General features: G+C 36.4%; 2 protein-coding genes across 2 annotated transcripts; one reads left to right on the forward strand and one right to left on the reverse strand.

The window, feature by feature from the left end:
* The first annotated feature begins 401 nt into the window (after positions 1–401).
* On the forward strand, positions 402–5813 carry c21h2orf49 (chromosome 21 C2orf49 homolog). The gene is made up of 5 exons (XM_030124932.1): positions 402–512; positions 689–843; positions 2956–3217; positions 4102–5599; positions 5662–5813. Exons 1-4 carry the CDS (start codon positions 402–404, stop codon positions 4156–4158), a joined length of 585 nt encoding a protein of 194 aa, XP_029980792.1. The 3' UTR covers positions 4159–5599; positions 5662–5813.
* A 152-nt stretch (positions 5814–5965) lies between these two features.
* fhl2a (four and a half LIM domains 2a) lies at positions 5966–14061 on the reverse strand. Its single transcript, XM_030124930.1, has 6 exons — positions 13931–14061; positions 11595–11770; positions 11318–11492; positions 8392–8561; positions 8124–8310; positions 5966–6576 (listed from the first exon to the last, which is right to left on the reverse strand). The coding sequence occupies exons 2-6, from the start codon at positions 11748–11750 to the stop codon at positions 6425–6427; spliced, it is 840 nt and encodes a 279-aa protein (XP_029980790.1). The 5' UTR covers positions 11751–11770; positions 13931–14061; the 3' UTR covers positions 5966–6424.
* Positions 14062–23743: the final 9682 nt, after the last annotated feature.

A 23743-nucleotide genomic window follows, 5' to 3' on the forward strand; every position in this document is an offset into this window, starting at 1 on the left:
CCCAAAAGTTATGAAGTATTAACAAAAAGTAAATTATCAAACAGTTTGAGGGTACGTTCACATTAGCATTTTTTTTTTTGTTAAGGCTAATGTTTTATAATACAATTTTAATTCTTTAACAAGTAATGTTTATGAACATGATATTTGCTCATCAGAATAATTAGATTAATTAAGAAACTGAAAGGTTTATTAGAGCATTTAAATTTAATTATCATTTCCCTTTGAGATATTCAGATTTAGTTTTTGGTTTTGATAAAAAATAATTTACAACAGTTTCCTCCAAAACATGTTAGAGGAGGCACAGCCGTAAATGAAAAATGCAAATTAATTTCTGGCTCATTGTATGAGGTGCGTAAGGGGCTGGTGTTGTTATGACGCGGGGCATGTTGGGAAAATTAAAGATGGCGACCTCCACGGGGCAGGATGGAAAAGCTGCTTCCACATCAGACGCGGATCTTTTACTGCACCCTGAACTGTTATCGAAGGAGTTTCTACAGCTGATTTTAACTGAGGTGAGTCAGTATTTAGGAAATGAGTTTTAAAGTCACGCTACGGAAAGGATATATTTATAACCGGTGATAAGATTAGCACAGTGCTAACAGCTAGGGCCGGCTAATTCACCGTCTGAGATACATGTGTGATCGGGGAATGTGAGTTAAAGTGTTTTTGTTTTAATTTTCTGTTTCAGAAACGAATGAATACCAGGGATAGCGGGGGCCGGGACAAGCTTACAGAGCTGTACGTGAAGCATGTGATGCCTCTGCCGCAGAGGACGTTACCGAGCAGCCGCTGGGGACGGAGAGTGGAGAAGAGCCGAGGGAGAGCAGCACCGGCCGGTCACAGGTCAGTCCACCACCCCGGTTCACACAGGATAGGGGATGGTCCCTGAATGCACCACACTGATGGTTCAGCTTATTCTGACAGTCATCACCAGACCTGGACGATACGGATGAAGGTGTAACTGTAATAAGACAGTTCACAATAATTATTTCCTTGTAATTCTTTATTTTTATTTATTTGAGAGAAAAAATATGAACAAACGCAGCATAAAAACAAAAAAAGGAAAAACAGTTGCCCTCCAATTCCCCTGCATTCCTCTTTTACTTCTTACCTTCTAACCCATTTCCATCCTCTGAATCCCCCTAGGTAAAAATAGTCATTGTTTCATATGTTGCGTATGTTTTTGATTCATTTTGCCATCATATTAATGTGGATGTTATATTTAGCTGCTGTAGATGTTTAAAGTTGAGCTCATTTCAACTACTTTATTCTGTGTTGGGTTGTGTTATTTCATACATTTGTACATTTGTTAATTATGTGGAAGTTTTTTGATTGGAAGGTCCACTACTATATGGATATAATAATTAAATCAAAATGTGAGATCACTGAATATTCACAACACAATTTGTAGCACGCTGAAAAGGGTTTAAGAGGCTGGTCAAGCAGTACTGGATGGACAGCCTTACTACATTTTTGTTTGCTCTGTCACAACTATTTGTGGTAGAAAGATGAGTGATACCTCATTTTGCAGGGGATAATGAACATTTTTAGATGTGTGATTTAAAAAAAATGTTTTAACTTAATTTTCTGGCTTAAAAATTGTAAAAACCCCTCGGTAATGGATGGACAGAAGATGAACCTCAGTTTTGTCTGCTTTATAAAACCTGCCTTAGTTTTAGTACGGTTCCAATTTTCATAAAACTGTCAAATCTTTACTGCTGCTCCTCTTGGGTGTCTATTTTGCAAAACAGTAAACGGTGTGTATTTTTTCAATATATAAGGGCATAAAATAGCAAGAATTTTGCCAAGTGTTTCGGTAACAGGTGGACAAGGGAGAATAATTACAAGTTTCAATTGTTTATTCATATTTATTAGTATATACATTGCATATATAATACCTACAAAGTCAAATACCTCAATAAACTAATTTAATACATTTTAACATATATTTATCTCAGTTTATTGTGTATTTGTAACCACTGTAAAAAGAGTAGCAAAAGGTTTTTAAATTGACCTCACAACTGTTCATAAGTATAATATAGGTCCAATAGAAGAGGATCAAATTTATGCTTTAAATTGCACTGATGGACAGAGAATGCAAACATACATTTATGGTGAATGTAATGCCATCTAAGTATTTTTTTTTTATTTCTTAAAAAAAAACCTTGTGCTGGACACTAGAAGTAATGTACTTTCAAAATATGTAAGTCTTCAAAAGGTGATTTTAAATTTATTTTTTGATCTAGATGTTAACCTTCCCTTGGCCAGCCCCTTACACTTTTGTAATATTCATGTATTGATGTGGGTCACATGGATACTGGTTTTAGAAATAAGTTGCTGAATGTATTATATTGTTTAGTGAAGTGAATACTCATTTTGATTTGACAAATAATTCTCACAGGAAGAAAAATGTCACATTCTTTAATGTTCTAAACATTATTCTAGAGTTGGTCATTATTGTTTTCATCTCTATTGGAATAATGTTTTAGAATCTTGCAAGTGTTATTTTTCTGAAACTCTTTCTCAGTGGGCTGCATTAAGCCAGCCAAGCACCAGATTACTTTTCCAGTAATTTCAATGTCATATATAAACCATCTGTTGGGCTGAAATCATGAGAGTCTTAATGGAGTAGAGGCATGCTCCCATTGTGTGGATCAGTTGGTCTGAGGTGGTCATAAAGGCCAATATGAGCGGTCTGTCTTATGTTTAGGTCTTCCCTGTTGTGACATTCCGACAAAATCAAATCGGTTTGATAGTATCGTTATTTTTGACCTTGGCTCACCCAAGCTGTCACATGAACACCGGTTACAACCAACAGATGGGCTCATCAGCATCAAACAGAAAGCAGCAGATGTTAGGAATTAAATACATTATACAAAACCGACAAAGCCTCAATAGAGAACATGATGAACTGATCCTGTTAGGTACTAATGTCTCTTTCCTCAACATTTCTAGTAATGACCACAACAGGAAAAGGCCGCTCATAGTGTTTGATGGCTCTTCCTCTAACACTGGACCCCTTAAAGTGAAGAAACCAGAGGGATCGACAGTGTCAGCAGGTGCCACAGAGAGGTTAAAGCCTCCTCCTTCTTCAAACCTGTCCAACCCCATCCGCAGGCTGTCTGGAAACACATCATCATCATCATCGTCTTCATCTATTCAGTTGACAGCTCGCAGCACAGACACGGCAAACCTCAAACGAGAAGCTAATGACACGGTAGGAGGCGCTATGTTTCTCTGCTAGTTTATTGTGCGATTTACATAAAAGGATGGTGATTGTTTAAAGATGAGTTTGCTTATTTTTTTGAGGATAATAATTGTGTTGATAGTCATGGAAACACGGAGTCACACAACAAACCCTAACCATGGAAAAGACAGTTACAAACAGTGTCTCTGTAAATTATCAGAGGTTAAATCTAGATTAACCCATAAAGACCCAGTGCTACTTTTGTGGCAGTTCTCAGTTAAAATTTTCTCTCTATTTAACCTTTCTTAAATGATTTATCAGCATTTATCATAATATTATCCTCTCTGTTTTGCATTTTTTCAGTGAAAATCTGTTATTTTTTAATATTCAATTTGCTGATCATGTACTTTAATCATCATACTAAGTTTACATTTGAGGGTTACTATACCAAAAACAGAGAAAAGTGAAGAAAAACTGTGTTTTTCAGTAAAATCTATCATTAACTGAATATATACCAAGTATCTCCATCCACTGTCATTTATTGAACTCCATGGGTTTTATTGGTGAATCAGTGTTGTAGAAATTGATGGTGTTTCCATGGTAACAACGGAGCCTCTGAATGTCTAAATCGGTCATATCTGATGACCATGAAAAGATGACAAACTGCATTTTACCCCAATTATTTACATGTATTGATAGGATTAGTGGCTCTAAGGTTATTAAACATTTTAGATCAGTAGATGCTTTTGGTCACTGGTGTATATTTAGGTCTTTATGAGTTAAAAGAACCTCTAAAATTGGAAAGTATATTTTTCAGAAAAGCTTGAATTGCAACAATCAAAAAATCTGAATCATTGATTTTAGGTCCATGCTTTGGTTATGTATCAACACTGAATCATTTTCTATCTCTTCAGGGTCCACTGAAGTCTCCAGACCTGAAGAAAAAGATTCAGCATGTGACATGGCCCTAACCTCTGACCCCTGTTCGGACAGACCCGATGAGAACTCAGGCACGCTCTCATCACTGAAAACCAAATGTTGCCCTCCATCATGTTTGTGCCTCCTTTAACAGGTCTTCCAGTTATTGTAATAAAGACGGAATCAGCTGACCATTTATCCGCATGTCTACATCACCTCGCTCTCATTCATTTGCGAAGGCTGACATGATTTGGTGGAAGTCAGAAGATGGTTTACAATGACCTGTTTTAACATTACAACCTTCCTTCTAGTTTTTCCACAACCTCAAGTGCCCTTACCATCAGTGATTAGTAACTCCTGTGCAGTTCTACTCATGGAGATGGTCTGGATGACAAGACAAGGGAACTTTGGTTTGCCAAGTGTGAGTTTTGTGGCTGTAAATATTCAGTTTCTGAGGATGGGGAGGATTGTTAAAGTTTGTAAGGGTGAGTTTCGTGGTTTGGTTTGGTTTCGTGACAAAGGGACTGATGTTGAAACAGAGGCTGTGCTCCGACTACAGGAAAAAGTGGCCTGAATCTGATCTTTATGATATCAGTTCTGATCCTGGCTGCTTCTCTATGTGGATCTGATCTTGGATGCAGTGTGACCTGAACAGTCAGATGACCATTCATGTGACTCTTACACCTCTTAAGATTCATTACACCTGTGTCCTGGAGGGAGTCGCCTACATATGATAAAGGAGCTGTTGAAATGAGCTCAACCGTAAATATGTGCAGCGTACACAGTAATACAGCAATAAAATGAATCCAAAACATCATAAACAATAGTAAAATACTGACGGGGACCACTACATATTGACTATACATATTTTTACCTATAAGAAACATTTGGAAGGCACCATCTTTACTTGTGGACTATTTTCAGTGTGCACTAATACTTTTACTGAAGGAAACGATTTGAACCATTCAAACACCACTGCTTTTGCACGTGTTCAGAACTGTGACAACTTCACACTGTATACTGATTCAGGCTACATAAAAAAATTTGAACAGTAAAAAAACAAAAACTAATCTGAATTGAACTAAGACTGGCAGTGTGAACGTAGCCAGTCGGTGATGGATGTTTACAGATGCACTGTGAAGACATTATGCGATAATCACAGTTGATGCTGAACAGACGACACTGTAGAAGGTGTATATTTGACCTTTGAACAGGCTGTTAAGTGTCTTTTTGGTTTTCAGTGTTTTGGATGAGCTCCATCCTCTATTGGTTTGTGTTTTTACATTCTAGGGTAGTATGGCTTTGTGCAAAGGCTGCACAAAACATGAGCCAAAAAGGTATTATTTTCTATAGCTGTGTAGGGATGCAATGATTTGTTCAATTCTAGTAATAGTAATGGTAATAATAAACAAATGATTGTTTGCATAGAGGCTTTTCAGCATCTTATGCTTTCCTTTACCATATCTGGTGGTAAATGTGATGAGAGAATGCAGTGTTTTTATGGTAAATACCTGGAACATAGTGCAAATACTGTCCTTGAAACTGAAAACACTCAGAACCATTTGATTCCACTGTCAAATGCCAATTTAATAATTGTACATCATGTTTCATTATTTAACTGTTTTGTTGATTTAAGTACCGTAAAACTGTCCGCAGCTTTGTGACCCATGTTTAATACTAACATGTAATAAACTTTGTAATAAACGTGTGCACATTTTCTGCTCAGAAATGGCAAATGGGGGCATATCAAGTCATATGATATCATCTTTATTTTATTTGAATTCATATCAAGAGTTTTTAAAGTCACATAATTCCATGCACGCCTACAGCTGACATTCATAAGAGTAAAGAGAACATCTGTATCATTTATTTAAAGGATTATAGTAGAAGTCAACTCACAAAACCAACTTAAACTAATAATTACAGCATCAACCCAGCCCATGCAGGAAGCAGTCATTGTTATTGCACTTGAAGGTGGATAGTCTGCATAAATATTTTAGATTTATTTTTCTATAATGCTCCATACAATATGTCTGAAAACATACTAGTTGCATAAGCACAGGTCTTTACATTCAGGCCACGTTATTCTTATTAGTAATGACTCTAAACAGTAAATGTTTAAATTAAAATTAATGTCTTAAATTCAAAGAACACCGTTAGTTTGTCTCTTTACGCTATTGCAATAGTGTACATTCATAGTAATAATGGAGAGTGTAGATGTTATGGATGCTGTGCTGTGTAATCTGATAATACATGTTGTATTTTTGTCATCTCTTGATATAACATCTGATCCGATGTATCCGTTGTCTTCAGACAAAGTTAGATGTCCTTGCCGCACTCGGGGCACAGGATATCATCTCTTTCAGTGAGGAATCCACGTCCAACCAAGGACACAGAGCACTTCTTGCAATTGAAGCAGTCATTGTGCCACTGGCGCTCCTCAAAGGAAATGTACTTGCTGCCTCCAAGACCTAAAAATGAAAATCAGTGCAATGTCAAAACAATAGAATAATGAAGACTAAAAATGAATATCACAGTATTTAATAATGTCAGCTCAGATCTGACGACTTCATTATGAACATTTACAAACTGCAAAATAGTAAATAAACACCTATGACATCATTTCCTTCTCAAAACAGACTTTCACCTCTCTGTAATAGGACCATGTCTTCTCATAGGTGGACAACATCAGATGGAGAAAGTCATTGGAAATTAATTGTGTAACAAAACACAGCCAGTATTGTTATTATGCATTTCTTTGTGGAAACGCTGAAGTAGGGACAGGAGTTGAAAATCAGCTAAATGCTATACACTCTGTGTAGAACATTTGATGTTCTATATCCTGCTGAGACCCAGGAAAGGAAAAGTTTGGGCTTTTAATAATTTCTTGGATTGGAACAGTTTTGTTTTTCTTTTTTTAATGAAATGTCCTTTGCAGTGGACAATGTTTTTTGTTTTTTTTTTAATTTCTGTTTTTTTTTTTTGTTTGTTATTTTTTAATAAAGCTGTGAAACTCTTGTCCCCTACAAAAGACAGTAATGTGTTGTTGAGCCTCAAGAGTATTTATCCATTATGTTTCACTGCATTGTCCCTGATAAATATAAGAATAAATAAATACATATTAAGAAGATCTCTGCACAGTGCTCTGTAGCACCTGAAGTGGTGACCAGTTTTTATTGATGTATATTTATTTTAAAGGGGCAGAGCCATTACATATAGATAAGATTTCTGTCCTGGTGTCTGTTACAGAAACTATTCATTTTGCAGCACCTGTTCCCTTAAAGGCTTTTATGAGACAAGGACGTTTAAATATGAAGTAGGAAGATCCACAGAAAGACCTGAATGCAGCAGAATACACATTTAACATTACAGTAAAAAAAAAATGCTGCCTATTGAGGTATTACAGCTGTTCTTTTAACTATGATACAGTATTACAGCACATGAAAAACATTCATATGCGATGGGAAAATACAGTTGGTGCATCAGTTCATCTGGTGCATCACTATAACAGCACTGGAAAAAATCAAAATCTTACCAAGTGTATTTTTCTCATTTCTAGTCAAAATATCTCATCACACTTAAAATAAGACATAATCACCTAAAGAGTAACTTTTCAATGAGATATGAGAACTTATTTTTAGACAATAGATCTTGAAAATCTTATTTCAAAAAATCTTACCAAGATCATTTTCACTTGTTCCATTTGCAGATTTTTTTTTTTTGCTTGAATGAAGCAAAAAAAAAAATCTTGAATTAAGCAAAAAAAAAAAAAAAAAATCTGCCAATGGAACAAGTGAAAATTGTCTTGGTAAGATTTCTTGAAATAAGATTTTCAAGATCTATTGTCTAAAACAAGTTCTTATTTCTCACTAAAAAGTTACTCTTTAGGTGATTATTTCTTATTTTAAGTGTGATGAGATATTTTGACTAGAAATGAGAAAAATACACTTGGTAAGATTTAGATTTTTTCCAGTCAGAGACATGGGATCATTTGTAGACAGCAGGAGAAAACTGTTACCGCTGATGGGCGTGGTGCAGGAGGCACACTTCTTGGCATAAAGGTTACAGAAGCAGTTGAGACAATACGCAAAGTCATCTCTAGAGGTGAATCTCTGGCCAGACAACTGCTGCTTGCAGCTGGTGCACAGGAAGCAGTCCTTATGCCAGGGCTGGTCACGGTAGGTCACCCCACCGGTGGTAATAGGCTACGGAACAGTAGAAATCAACTCAAATGTTTTGTCCACACTTGAAAAGCTGTATTTTTTCATATAGTGGAGTCATGTTACCTTCTTGCAGTGCACACACTGCATGGCAAACTGCTTCTCGTAGCAGGGCACGCAGAAGTTATTGTTGTCCTTAGGGATGAAACTCTTGGTGCCGATTGGCTGCTGGCATCTCTGGCAGGTGAAACAGGTCTCATGCCAGCTGTTCCCCTTGTGCTCCATCTTTCTGGAGCCTATAGAGCACCAGGGAGGAAAAGGCATTTCATGTAATCTGCTGTTTGACATAAAAACTGCAAGTCGTAACCAAACAACGGGGAAAAAGGAAATAAGTTGAACTAAACAAAGAGATCTAAAGATACTGCTAATTTGTATTTTTTAAAAGACTTCCTTATTTATGTCTCAATAATTCTCTGAGAAATTTTCAAGTTAAAACATCTTACATTTTTTGTTTCAGAGATTCAAAGATTCTTTATTGTCAATTCATTAGATGTATAGAACATACAGGGAATTGAAATACTGTTGTTCAATGTCATGGATTTTAAAAAAAAAGGGAAAAATAGAATAAGAATAAATAAATGGTATAAAGAATAGACTATAACAGGATATGTAGTGTGTTTCTTCAGTTCCATCATAAAGAAATATCCAATTTTTGTGAATAAGTCAACAAAATGAGAATGCACCACAGTCAAACATACTGTATTTCTTTGAAGTTCACTATTTTATTTATTTTATGTATTTGCTGACAACCTAACACAATAAATATGCTTTTTTTTTTCTTTTACCTCTCCTCATTAAATGATTTTGACTGTGGGATTTATTCATAATAGATAAAGTGTAACTGGGACTCAGTATATAATCATTGCACCAATCAAAGGTGATTATACCGATGTCTATAAATAAGAATAAAAATGGAATGTGTCTGAAAATAATATTTTTCCAACTTTATGGGCAACAGAGTAAAAAAAAAAAAACATTTTAGGACAGAAATAGAAAAAAAATGTGGTGAATGTTAAAGAAGCTCTTCAGGATTAGTTTGAATATGTCAAGAATAAATCAAAGTTTCTATGTATTTAATGAAACACAAAGAAATTACAGAACTACACTAAACAATACAATACATTTATCATTATTGTGTTGTACAGCAAAAACGTTTGTTTCTTTGGAGAGTACAGATGAATACCTTTAGTGTCATATAAACAAAAGTAGTGTACTTTTACTACTACTACTACTACTAGTACTACTACTACTACTACTACTGCTGCTACTGCTACTAGTACTATTTTTTGGTTCATTTGGAGTGTAGTCTACATTTTTCAACTGCATAATATCAGAATGACTTAAAGTTTGTGACAATAATTGCAAAAATTGTAAAAAAATAAAATAAAATAAAATAAAAATAAAAAAAAGTGTTATTCATTTCCATGTGTTTTTAGACAAAGCCACATGGATCCACTTGAAAAGGGCCCAAGAGCCAAATGTGGCCCCAGAGCCATAGGCTGCCTACTCCTGGTCTAGTAGAAGAGATTCTAATACTGGGGAAATTAATAAAAAAAAAAAAATTACAGTATGTTGTACAGACGTGCCTCACTTTGGGCCTTTTTGCAGCTCTACACAGTCTTTAGCTGATTCTGTTTCACTTTGTCATATTAAAATGAAACATGGGAAATATTTGTGGTACAGTTCTTGTTTGTCAGTTTAGTTTTGCATTTCACCTAACTTGCTCATTCATTCATTCATTTTTTGAACCCCCTTCACAGGGAGTGCTGGAGCCTATCCCAGCTACGTATGGGCAAAGGTGGGGTACACCCTGGACGAGTCACCAGTTCATAAACCAATCACTCTCACTTTCACACCTATGGGCATTTTTAGATTAACCAATTAACTTATCAGTGCATGTCTTTGGATGGTAGCAGGAAGCTGGAGAACACCCACACAAACATGGGGAGAGCATATAAACTCCACACTGAAAGGTCCCTGACTGGGATCGAACCCAGGACCTTCTTGCTGAGAGGCCACAGTGCTATCCACCTAAATTGTTCATATATTAGAATATTCAAACATTCAACATTCAACCGCTACTGCCACCACAATAATACTAGCAAATTAGGCTACTGGTATTATTATTATTATATATTTTTGTATTATTACAACAATTACAGGGTGGGGAAGCAAAATTTACAATGAACATTTAGTTGTTTTTTCTCAGCAGGCACTACGTCAGTTGTTTTGAAACCAAACATATATTGATGTCATAATCATACCTAACACTATTATCCATACCTTCTCAGAAACTTTTGCCCATATGAGTAATCAGGAAAGCAAACGTCAAAGAGTGTGTGATTTGCTGAATGCACTCGTCACACCAAAGGACATTTCAAAAATAGTTGGAGTGTCCATAAAGACTGTTTATAATGTAAAGAAGAGAATGACTATGAGCAAAACTATTACGAGAAAGTCTGGAAGATACTATTAAAGAAGAATGGGAGAAGTTGTCACCCGAATATTTGAGGAACACTTGCACAAGTTTCAGGAAGCGTGTGAAGGCAGTTATTGAGAAAGAAGGAGGACACATAGAATAAAAACATTTTCTATTATGTCAATTTTCTTGTGGCAAATAAATTCTCATGACTTTCAATAAACTAACTGGTCATACACTGTCTTTCAATCCCTGCCTCAAAATATTGTAAATTTTGCTTCCCCACCCTGTACATTTATGATCCTTTTCATTGTAATATGATGTTGTTGTTGTTTGTCAATACTCTGTCACTGTTATTGTTGTTTTTATGTTTTTGGTTTGTTTGTTTATTTGTTGGATTTTCTCTTTATGTGTTGTTGTTGTTTTTCTGTCCACATTGTCTTGTTAACTATCACTAAAAAAACAACAACAACAACAACAAAAAAACAAAAACAGAATATTCAACCATATAGGGAAGTTTTCATTCATAGGGGTTGAAATTTCCAACTGCTCTCTGTGTAACCCTCCGCATACCTGGCATGATAGTCTTCTTGCACTCATGGCACTTGGATGAATATTCATTGGAGTAGCATTCAGTGCAGAGGAGCTGCTCGTCTTTGGTGGAGAAGGGTTTGTCCACCAAGGAGCGCTTGCACTGGAAGCACTTGAAACAGTCCTCATGCCAGTGACGGTCCTTGTAAGACAGATCCTACAAACACATCATACAGGCCGTCAGAGGAAGACTGACATATGCACAGCAAACACCAACATATATGGATGTTTTATTTTTGTAGGGTTTTTTTTTTCTTACCCTGGAGTTGCAGCCAATGGGCTTCTTGCACTCCTCACAGGTGTTGGAGTACAGGCTCTCGTAACATTTCACACAGTAGGGATTCTCCTCTCTCAGGACGTACTTCTTCCCAAACAGGGACTCCTTGCAGTAGTGGCAGTCATAGCGCTCGGTCATTTTGACCCAGAGTCACTCACCTGACAGAGGACGAAAGACAGAAGAAGACATGTGGAGACTGAATGTAAACCTCCATCAGGACTTAAAGTTCTTGGGTGGTAAACTGCTTTTCTGGATAATTTTAGATATAGAACTAGAGGGTAAATCATTGCATGCTTTCATCATAATGACATTAGGTTTTCAAGAATGTTTCCTCTGTTTTTGGCTTCTGCTCAGAGGCATCTATTCAGAGACACTGTTTGTTCCTGAATGTTTTCTGTGACAAAAAAACACCAAGTGCCAGGTTCTTCTGTCTTGTATTTTCCCCTTTCATCCCTGTCTCTGTCTCTCTTCTCTCCTTCATTTTGTTCTCAGTGTTAGGAGGTGACAGATGAGGACGATATAAATAACTCCTATCAGCCCTGCTTAGAGACAGAGACCTCTGCATACCGACGCCTTCCATGCCACTGTACACTGACCCATCCGTCACCTCACCTCCAGCTGTCAGCACCAGATCACAGTATCCCTTGTCATCGTGTGTGTGTGTGTGTGTGTGTGTGAAATGCACTCATAATAATGGCTACTCTCAATCTGCAGCTGTTTATGGTCAGCCTGTTAAGCCCTCTGGTTATCCCACCTGTGCCTAAATACTCTTACTTGCTGTCGACTGCGTAGGCTAAGTGCATTTGTGTGTGTGAGTTTTTCTTTTTTTTAATAACGCTGGAGGCTTTAACACACCCATATGACTATTCATGTGACTGTGCACTGACTTTCATCTTCATTCATATCTGCTTTTCTTATTTTTTCATATTCTTCTATTATCTCCTTTAATATTAGTCCCATTTTATCAATATTTTGAATGAGTTTTCCCTCCTTCTATTTGCAATCACTGTTTATCTGTGTTATGACGATTGATGATTTGTAGTGTTGCTGACGTTCAAGAGGTTTGTATCTTTTATCTCATAGTTGAAGTCAGGACGTTCAATCTGCCTGCACCCTCTCCTCTGAGCATTTCCAACCCCTCCCACATTCCTTCATTGTCTGTTGCTCCCACCATGACTCACCTAGCTTATATAAGGATTTATCTGAACCCTAAAAATAAAAAAAGGATAATCTGAACTGCCTCAAATAAAACCTTCAGCTATTCAGACGTGCTGTGCAGCTGTTTCGGAGCCTCTGGGAGCTGTCTTTGATGCCACCCATCTGGGAGTTTTTCAATGCAAAGAGCCTGATACCAAACACAGCTTTAACCAAACGATTGCCCACCACACAGAGAGTTCTATGTAAAGACAGAATGAGAGCTGCTGACATCATTGTCTCTCAACTTTAAATCGTTGAACAAAAAGTCAAAAGCTATTTCTTAATAATTCCAGATGTGTTTTGCATCCAAAAATCTGTCTTTAAAGTATTATTCAGCCACCTAAAACATTGCAAACAACAAACAAACAAACCACTTATTGTCCTCTTTTCAGCACAAAACTTGCTTCCATACATTTGATTCCCTTCGCCTACTCCTTTTCTGGAGGAATTTTCCACAAATTAAATACGTTCAAAGAACCACTAAAAATAGCTTTGTAACTTGGTAATAAGATAAGTTGTTAAATCTAATTATTTTCCAGATTAAAAAAAAAGAAGTTTCAATTAAGTCATAAATTATACTTGACAGACAAACTTGTCTGCCAAGTGAACATTTTCAGTTTTGTCTGACTCAATTCCATCATTCTGCACAGTTTTATACTGAACTTCTCTTAACAAAATGTTGCAAAATGTGCCAAAAAGGTAAAAAGTATAAAGATTCTATAGTGATGTTATTCTTAACCAGTAAAAGGTGACACATTTATCGACATGGTTGTGCTGGAGGGGAGTGTGAAGTTGATGAGGAAGAAAGAAAACAGGCGAAATGACCTGTGCACGCAGGAGTTGTGCACATTTGAGAGGAAAAAGTAGATGTAGACCATCACCGAGACAGTATGGAAAGTGGGTAGATGGAAAAGGGGAGTTGAATAGTGAGGAAGGTGCAAGTGCCAAAAGGGAGAACATGAGCAGGTGGGTATGGAGGCAGATAGGAGGATGTCAGAACACAGCTGTGACCTGGAGAATGGAAGACATGGAGGATGAAGGCCAGTGAAAGGATGAATGGGTGGAGAGATGGACGAGTGAACGGATGGAGAGTGGAGCAGTTGAACAGAGCTGGGTCTTACCTTCCTGTGTGAGGAGTGTGTGCCTGTGCGGAGTCTGAACAGACTGACAGAGGAGGCTCCTGGTGAGCTGAAGTTACTCCTGATTGCATTACTCCACCCATCAGGGACTAATTGAAAAGGGGGAGGGGCCATGGAAGGGAGGTAGCGAAGGGGCAGGGATTCTTTTTACAGATGATCTATAAATACAGCAGTGCTTCACAGAGATAACCCTGAGGCCCCCGTTTCACTCACCCATTCACCAGTCAGACCATGTGGCCTTTTAAGGTCACTCAGTTGTTCACTTGTCACATACTCATTCTCTGATTCATTTACTCACCCACTTGGGTAAAACTTCTTCCAATGTTTCCACTTTGGAGTGTTTTTCCCTCTAAGGTTTTAGATCAGCAGCTGCTTTTTTCTTCACATGATATCAGTGGTTATCATTATGATAATGCTGCACATCATCAGAGGCATCAGAGTTATTATATATATATATGTTTATTTCATTCTTGCAATGTATTATCATAGTGAGGAACTGACTTTATTTAATTTCAGTAAATTTATTTGAATTAATCATGAGGAAAGCCTAGAAAAATGTATGAGGAAACAATGCATGACATCAAATTTACTATTAAAGGTCCCTTATTGTGCAAAGCCATTTTAATCTTGTTTGGCATGAATCATAAACACTGGGGGGAGAAATGCAAAAAAAAAGTTGATGAGATGTATTTTAATTTTGGTTGTGTTGCATAGTTTTGTTGTGTACTTTATTCCAGTTTAATGAAAATTATTTTTTTTCACTGCTGGTTTTAGTTTTTATTAGCTATACTAACTGTGAAAGTCACACATACACAAACACATGCATGCTGTTATGTAATAGAATATTCAATTTCAATATTTCACCTTTTCACAATGGAAAAGATGCCAAGGGTCAAATGTCAAAGAGTGTTTTTCCTATGAGATTGTCCCCTACTCATATGGCTCATCTGTCTCTACCTCCCTATATTTCTCCTCACAGGGGAATACACATTCAGTCCCAAAGCTCAGATGTGTCGGATACAGTATCCAGGCCTGGTAATGACAGACACCCACATGGTTTCTCAGAAATGTAACACTATTTTCTGCAGCCCACAGTCTTGTTCACACTGCGGCCCTCCATTTCCATGCCTCTTTCTTTCTTTCCTCTTTGTAAACTAGGCTCTCCTGACCCGGTGGTCCCTGAACACTCTCTAGTGAGAAAATGCGTCAGCAGTGCTCCACTAAGATTCAAGTGCTCTATTTGTAGCACACCACAAAGTGTTTGGTGCCTCACAAAGTGTTAAATCATCTAATGCCTTGTGTGTCTATGTGTGTACTTATGTTTATATGCAGTGGTGGAAGAAGCATTCAGATCCTTTACTTAAGTAAGAGTACATTATATTAGCGTGGTAAAAGTCACACCTGCAGATCCTCCTTCAGTAAAAAACATGAGCACTATCAGCAAAAAGTATTTTCAGTGATTTTTGAATTTTTATATAAACTCTTTCACCTGGATTTAACTGTACAAACAGGTAAGATCCTTCCACTGGTGGTGATTAACCCTTTCATGCATACTGGTCACTCCAGTGGACAGTTATTCTCCAGCTGTTCTCTTACATATTCATGTGTTTTGTTGTTTTAGTTCCGTATTAGCCAACACAGTGGACACTTATGCATCATCCTAAACACTGACATTCCTGTAACTTTCCTGTTCTTTTATCTAAATCAATTACTAATTGTTATTAAACTGTAATTAACAGAGTTTTGTTTTTGTTTTGTTTTTTAACAAAAAAGTTTTTTTCTGCATATTATCTGAGTGAGCAATAACTAGTATTATAGTATGTTAAAATGTGAGAAAACATCAGATTAGCAGCAGTAACCTCCTGAGACCCAGGAAAGTGGAAATTTTAGCTTTTTTCCATTAAACAATTGTCTTGATTGGAAACCGCATAATGCAACATTTTGTTTGTTTGTTTGTTTGTTTTTCAGATACATTTTTAAAAATTATTTGTATTTATTTATTTATTTTAATGGAATGTTCTTTGCAACGGACAGCAAGTAAAACTGTCAAACTTTTGTCCCCTACAGAGAACAAAAATGCATTGCTGGGTCTCAGGAGGATAAAAATGTTTTTATTTCATAGTTTTCACACAGTATGTCAGTAAATGCATGTTTCTGAGCTTCAAAAATTAAACGCATGGTGTTCAGCTGAGTGGACATTTTTATAACTCCATGAAAAATAGGTTCATTAAAAATAAATAAATAAATAAAAAAATCAATCAGATTGTTTTTTTCATGCCTAAAAAGGAATAAAAACACTCAGGAAAAAAATCTTGATTAAGGTTCTCATAATTCATGCATGAAAGGGTTAATATGGAAACAAGCTGGAATTATTTTCTTATTGATGCAGTGAGTAGCTTCTCATTTCTTAAACAGCCATGTTTGTTAAAGACCATAAATAGTGAACTGTGTGTCAATGGAAAATAAGTCATGTGGTCTAATGAGTCCAGACTGACCCTGTTCCACATGGATGGATGCATCAGGGTAAGAAGAGAGGTGGATGAAATGATTACCCACCATGCCTAGTGCCTATAGTACAAGCCTGTGGGGGCAATGTTATGATCTGGGGTTGATTCAGACACCAGGTGTAGGTTCAACAACGTTATGTGTCCATAAATGATGGAAGTAAATGTTGTGATGATGTAGGGTGTTATCAAAATAATGCCACATTAAATGTGAATTGGAGCTAAAGATGGTTCAACAACAAGATATTAAGGTGTCAGTGTTGTTACAGTATGTTGGTCTTTCTCATTGGATTCTGCATGGGTGTATTTACATCTTGTGGTAGTAGGATTGTCACGGCCATTCTTTGAAAGTCGCCTGTGTAAAATGAAAGAACTGTAGTCCTCAAGCTCCACCTACACCCTGAAAATGGCAGGGTTAAGATTAGGCTAATAGCATTTCGTAGGGATTGACCCATTAGATTTGGCCTACTTTTGAGTCACAAAGTAGCTCAAATCTGATCTTTTCACTCATATATGATTCACTTTTTTTTTTTTGTTGGTCATGGCAGTGTAAACAGCCCAAATTAAAGGGAATCTGATATTTCCAGTTCTGATCTGGGTCAATAAATTGTCTGGAATTAAGTAGATTATATTTTTCAACCTCAGCCTGAAAAGTCATATCAGAATTCCAATCCAATCCAACTTTATTTATGAAGCATTTTAAAACAACCACAGTGGACCAAAGTGCTGTGCAGAAGACTAAAAGCACAATAAAAAAATTAATAAAAGCATTAAGAAACAAAAAAGTCAAACAAATAAAACAAGTTGAAATATAAAAACAGAAACAAAATGTCAACATTGCAAGAGTGTTTAAAGGCCAAGGAGAACAGGTGGGTTTTAAGAAGAGATTTAAAAACAGGCAAGGAGGAGGCCACTCTGACATACAGAGGCAGGTTATAATTCAAACAATTCTGCACTGAAGGGAGACACATAAATACAATATACTCCTATAAATGACTAAACAAGCACAACCTTAAACATCTGAAGAAGTAAAATGTAAAATATACATTAATGCAGTGGTAGAATTAACACTAAAACTATAGTAACTAACTCTGGGGGGGACCATTTTACAACATGATGACTACTTGATAATACTTTTATGTAAGGATCTAACCCTTTCATGCATGAATTATGAGAGCCTTAATTAAGATTTTTTTTCCTGAGTGTTTTTATTCCTCTAGGCATTAATAAACAATGTGACTGACATTTTTTTTTAACCTATTTTTCATGGAGTTGCAAAAACGTCCATTCAGCTGGACATCATGCATTTAATTTTTGAAGAGAAGAAACATATTTACTGATATACTGTGTGAAAACTATGAAATAAAAACATTTTTAATGCAGCTAATCTGATGTTTTCTCAGATTTTAACATACTCTAATACTGGTCATTACTCACTCCATGGAGATAATATGTGAAAAGAAACCTTTTTGTTTAAAAAAAAAAAAAAAATAATAATTGCAGTCTAATAACAATAACAAGCAACTGATTTACACTAAAACATGTTAGTGCAGATAAAGTTTACGAAGAACAGCAAAGTAACAGTAACAGTATGAATTGCTGTGTATGGGATGATGCATGAGCGTCCACTGTGTATGCAGATATGGAACTAAAACAACAAAATCCATGAATATAAGAGAACAGCTGTAGAATATCTGTCCACTGTAGTAAACACTATGCATGAAAGGGTTAAGAAAGGTCTGGAATGGAATATGCAAAAGCAGTTGCATCTGAACAGTAAACTAGTGTGAATACAATGCTTTAATTTTCAAAGCCACCATCACTTCATCTTCAATGCTGCCCAAGACAAGTGTGATTTGTTGAAAGACTTTTGCAAACAACCCCGAGAGCTTTTACCCCTGTTCCAGGACGATAATGGAGCAGAACTTACAGCATGTAACTGTTAATGTTAATGTTGTAGTGCTGGAGGTGGAGATAGTTGAACTTCTTTATATTTATCTTTATACGAGACAAATCTGAGAGTTCAGTGAAGAGGTAAAAGTGAAAAACACATGTTGCGGTATACAAATCTGTTTCACTTTGTGCACTTTTTCTCAAATTTTTCATGAGATGTTGGATGATATGACCATTTATTGACCTTAAACCATGTGAGAAATGAGACAAGGGGAATTATAATAAACAACACACCACTCTTTAGTCATCCCTACCTTATTTTCAAATCATTTTCCACAAATATTAAAGCATCAGTATGATTGATAAATAGCAGGTCCTTTTCACTTCCTGTTTAACTCTAGACATTAGTGGTCACGTTTATAGTCAGGTTTGCAAAGGGCAGAGGAGATAAACAGGAAACCAATTTTTTTGTACTAGAGGGAAAAATTGAAGTCAGATGACAGGGATGAGACAGACAGAAGACGATGTTGTATTACTTCAGAAGACATGGCTGGGAAAATACAGTAGATTTAATTTAATTATTGTGACTGTAACAGACATTAGGCCCCAATTTATTGATCCTACATTCCTTGAGGAAACATTTTCCTGTACACAACACTAATCATTTGTTTACTAGCAGGTGGACATATGTCTGTTAAAGCAGGTATAGTCCATTCACCTTGTTTGTTTATTACCTCCCATAAAGAGATTATGTGACCACTTCTCCAGTCACTGTAGGATTAGAGATAAAAATATAGGAAACACAGCTCTGATTTTGTTTTAGGAAGTGGCAAAGGACAATCCCCTTAATTTTGGATTAACCTCCTTTAACCCTTTATAGGGCACTCATTGAAATACTCTGAAATTCAAAATTTCAACCTTAGTGTGTGACATTAGTCATCCCTACCTTATTTTCAAATCATTTTCCACTAATATTAAAGCATCACTATGATTAATAAATAGCAGGTCCTTTTCACTTCCTGTTTAACTTTAGAGATTAGTGGTCACGTTTGTAGTCAGGTGACATTGTTATCTACCTCCTCTTGCCATAAAACATCTGAGCAGCACTTGCTAAAAAGGAAATACATACAAGAAAACAACTGTTATAAGGTCATAAACTGACAAAAATCACTCATATTCACTATTTACAGCTTCAAAATGTCCATAAACTCTCTCTGAATCTGAATATAGTGTTTCTAAAAACCAGCAAGCTTCTGGACCTCACTGAGGCACAGGACTGGCCCCATGTTTAATGTTTGAGGAAATAACCAAAAATAGTCACTTGCCTGATAAAGAGTTAACAGAGACACAATAGAAAACTCTGTTGAACACAGTTTGCAAACTCTGGGGTTGTGTTAAGGTGATGACATTTGGAAAACCTCACTATTCGTTGCCTTATCTGTAATGACGTACCCCTCCATGATTCAATACTCTCCTTTCAAGTGAAACTTTCTGGAAAATCAGGCACCAGCCTCAACTACCAATGTTTAACTCAACATGGATACTGAAATACAGGTGTTGTATCTTTTGTATGATTGCAGCTGTTGTACCGTTAAATACAACATTTTATCATAATTCTATTGTCAGTTTATCACAGTTACTTGTCCAGCTCCTTGGTCATGTGATATTTGTTTCAAGTAGTCAGACATAATATGGGAAACTTGGCTAAAATGTTTGTCTGAATGAGGATTGTTTTCATATTAAAAAGCTGTTTTAAAATTATAATGTACACTGCTTGGCCAAATAAAAACATCACACACACAATCATTTGTTGGATCACATTTAGCTTTGACTATGAGATGCATTTGATGTGCCATTGTTTTAAGCTGCGCAATGTCACAACATTTATTTCCATCCTGAGTTGCATTAATTGTTTGGCTCAATCTTGTATTGATGATGGAAAGTTGGACTACTGTGTAAAGTCTGTGGTGGACAATCCATGTGTGAAAATGACTCGTGTCTCATGCTCCGTGATCCACTCTTTCACAGTTTGAGTCAGATGTATCCTGTCATTGTCATCTTGGAATATTCCTGTGCAGTTAGAGGAAAAATGGTCAGTTTATTCATGTAATCAGTTGACCTCATTATATTGACACACAGTGTTACAGAACCTGGACCTGACCAACTGAACTAACCCCAGATCATAACTCTGCCCCCACAGGCTTGTACTGTAGCCACAAGGCATGATGGGTAATCACTTCATCTAGCTCTCTTCTCACCCTGATGCTCCGTCACTCTGGAACAGGGTCAGTTTGGACTTATTAGACCACATGACCCATTTTTCATTGAAACACAGTCTAATATTTATGGTCTCTATCAAACTGATGATTAGGAAATGAGAAGTTACGACCTCTAATTTTTTTTTTTTGAGTGGGTAATTTATTTAACTCTCTGTATCCTTGTTTTAAACTCATTATTATTCTGTCATTTTGTAATTAAGGAGATCTGTGTGATTATTTGTCTAGCCTTGAGTTATGGAGGAGTTTTTTTCATCATGGATTCTGGTCCTTTCTGTCGGAATGATGAAATATTAAATGTTATGTGTGAATGAGAACTCACTGCAGGACAAATCTACTTATGGGTACAAATAAAGTAACCTGAACCTAAACCTGCGCCTGATAACATGGATGCATTCTAACAATGAAGAGTTCCATTATATAAAAATGAAGGAAAACCTAGATTTGTGATTTGATTGTTATTTAACATCCTAAGACCCAGCTATGGGTTTTCTGTCCAAGTTTGTGGACAAGAGTTTCACAGCTTAATACAAAAAAACAAAACAAAACAAAACAAAACAAAACAAAACAAAACAAAACAAAACAAAACAAAACAAAACAAAACAAAACAAAACAAAACAAAACAAAACAAAACAAAAAACTGTCCACCACAAAGGACATTCCAAAAAAATGCATCTGAAAAAACTGTTGCATCATGATGTTTCCAATACAGGCAATGATTTAATAAAAAAAAAAAAAAAAAAAAAAAAGCCAAATCTTGTACTTTCCTGGATCTCAGGAGGTTAAGAATCTTGTGAAATGTCAAGAAGAGTTGACAATTTCCTAAGTACATATTCTATATATATTTAAATTTTGCAGTTTTGAAATATCACACAATAAATATCAGCCACTTAAACTACTAGTATTTAAAATAGCAGACCACACGCCTGTCGGTTCACTTAATTTCACTCATGTGGTCTATTTAACCCTTTCATGCATAGGTCACTACAGTGGACAGTTATTCTCCAGCTGTTCTCCTGTATACTAATGGGTTCTGTTGTTTTAGTCCCATATCAGCCAACACAGTGATGCTTAAGCATCATCCCATACACTGACATTCATACAGTTATTGTAACTGTGCTGTTCTTGATGATCCTGATCTGCAGTAACATGTTTGAGTGTGAATCAATTGTTATTTGTGAGACAAAAAGTTTTTTTTTTTTTTTTTTGCATATTATCTCCATGAAGTGAGTAATTACTAGCATTAGAATATATTAAAATGTGAGAAGACATCAGATTAGCAGCATTAAAAATGTTTTTATTTCATTGTTTTCATATCACTTTCTGATATTGGGTTTTAAACAAATGTTTCTTTACTTCAAAAATTAAATGCATGGAAATTTTTGTAACTCCATAGAAAAAAAACAAACTTGATTGATTGTTTTTTTCATGGCTAAGGAGGAATAAAAATACTCAAAAAATAAATCTTGACTAAGGTTCTCACAATTCATGCATAAAAGGGTTAATGCCACAAGGTACAAATGACCAGCTGAAACCCTCCTAGACTGCTGTAGCATGCCTCAGTTCTTGCCCTCCAGTCTTCAGCGTTTGCCACTTGCCTGCGTTCAGCTGGTTCACCACTATCCCTCCCCTCCCCCACTCAGTTGTCTCTGGATCGAGGCCTCCAACTCTGCTGCGAAGGCCAAGGGATAAAGATGCAGCTGTCTGGGCACAGCTAGGCCATGGTGATGCTAAACCCCGGTACTTACCTCTGCTGCAAATACAGTTTTGTGAGAAGGTCACGCCCAGCAGACACTAGTCACCAAGCGTCACAGTCATCACTAGTGGGCTGTTAATCATTAATTCCTTTGCAACCAATTGGACTGGAATTTCTCTGGGTCATCTGAGATCCAGTATGATCCTCTGTAAGAAGTTCAATGCAGAGGCAGTCAAACAGGTTGAAATGGATCCCTGCAAATGACTCTAAAGAGCATGCAGTGTCATAATGAACGTCTCAAAGGGGCAATTAGAGCTGATGAAGAAGGACAGAATCATTTTGGGCCCCACAGTGGGAATATGGTAATTAGAGCTTAGCATGTGGGCAGCAGAAGGCTGTTTTAGACTACTGGAGCTTATATACAGTGTTAAATACTCCCTAGATGACATTAACAGCATAAGTCAGTATGTTAACATTCATTTTTTATTTATTCATTCCACCTTTATTTTTGTATGGCGGTCCCATGACAGCGGGTTCACTCTCTTGTCCACGCTGAAAAATAAAAAGTGAATTTCCCAGGACACAAACCAGACACTGACACAATAATTAAAACATATAAAGATAAGAGATGAAAATAAAGGACAAGAAGCACCAGCTCAAAAGGTTTGTTGATCTTGTTTCCATCTAGGACTACACATATAAAAAGTGTTTTGTGTAATGTGATTCAGTCAACAGGACAGAACAGTCTTTTCACTAATAAGATATAAATGAATCACTTATTTTTTGTCCTTTTCTGTAATACAGTGCAAGAAGAAAGTACCGTATGAGCACATCAAACACTGGGTAAAGAGATGAATACCCTTATTCATGTCCCACAGACGGACTTCCAATCATTCCACTGTAAGTAAATAAAATAAAGTATCGAGTTTTAGAGGAAAATGTAATCTCACTTGGCACTAACTTCAATTCGGCACTTTTATTCAGATGTTGTATTGCTTGTTTAATTTATGCTGATCATTTTATTTCGATTCAATTATGGCCAAATTGGAACAATATGTGACACTCACGTGGATTTTTTTAACAGCTAAAAAGTTCCATGTATAATATCAATGTTGTATACACAGCAAGGGTTGTGATGGCAACTAACTCGCCTCATCCTCCCCTATGGTCACCACTAGAGACACAAACAGTTCTTGTTTGTCCATTTTGGGTTTTTTAAACTAGAGACAAACTCATTTAGTTCAGGGGCCACATTCAGCCCAATATCACCTGAACTGGACCAGACCAGTAAAATAATAACAATGGAAAAAAAGTAAAATCACATTATGAATACATTTACATCAACAAAGTTTAATTAAAAATTTGAATAACATGATCAACCTGAAATGTGTTAAGAAATATAAGTGCGATTTTAACGCTATTATGT

This window comes from Sphaeramia orbicularis, chromosome 21 (genome assembly GCF_902148855.1).
Source record: "Sphaeramia orbicularis chromosome 21, fSphaOr1.1, whole genome shotgun sequence".
NCBI lineage: Eukaryota > Metazoa > Chordata > Actinopteri > Kurtiformes > Apogonidae > Sphaeramia > Sphaeramia orbicularis.

Bases quoted from the DNA above. Each gene is read 5' to 3' on its own strand.
- c21h2orf49 (XM_030124932.1), top strand. From the start codon at position 402: ATGGCGACCTCCACGGGGCAGGATGGAAAAGCTGCTTCCACATCAGAC. The intron at 513-688 runs GTGAGTCAGTAT...TTTCTGTTTCAG, and splicing joins TACAGCTGATTTTAACTGAG to AAACGAATGAATACCAGGGA. The intron at 844-2,955 runs GTCAGTCCACCA...CAACATTTCTAG, and splicing joins GCAGCACCGGCCGGTCACAG to TAATGACCACAACAGGAAAA.
- fhl2a (XM_030124930.1), bottom strand. From the start codon at position 11,750: ATGACCGAGCGCTATGACTGCCACTACTGCAAGGAGTCCCTGTTTGGG. The intron at 8,562-11,317 runs GTATGCGGAGGG...GGTGCTCTATAG, and splicing joins CAAGAAGACTATCATGCCAG to GCTCCAGAAAGATGGAGCAC. The intron at 8,311-8,391 runs GTAACATGACTC...ACTGTTCCGTAG, and splicing joins AGTGTGTGCACTGCAAGAAG to CCTATTACCACCGGTGGGGT.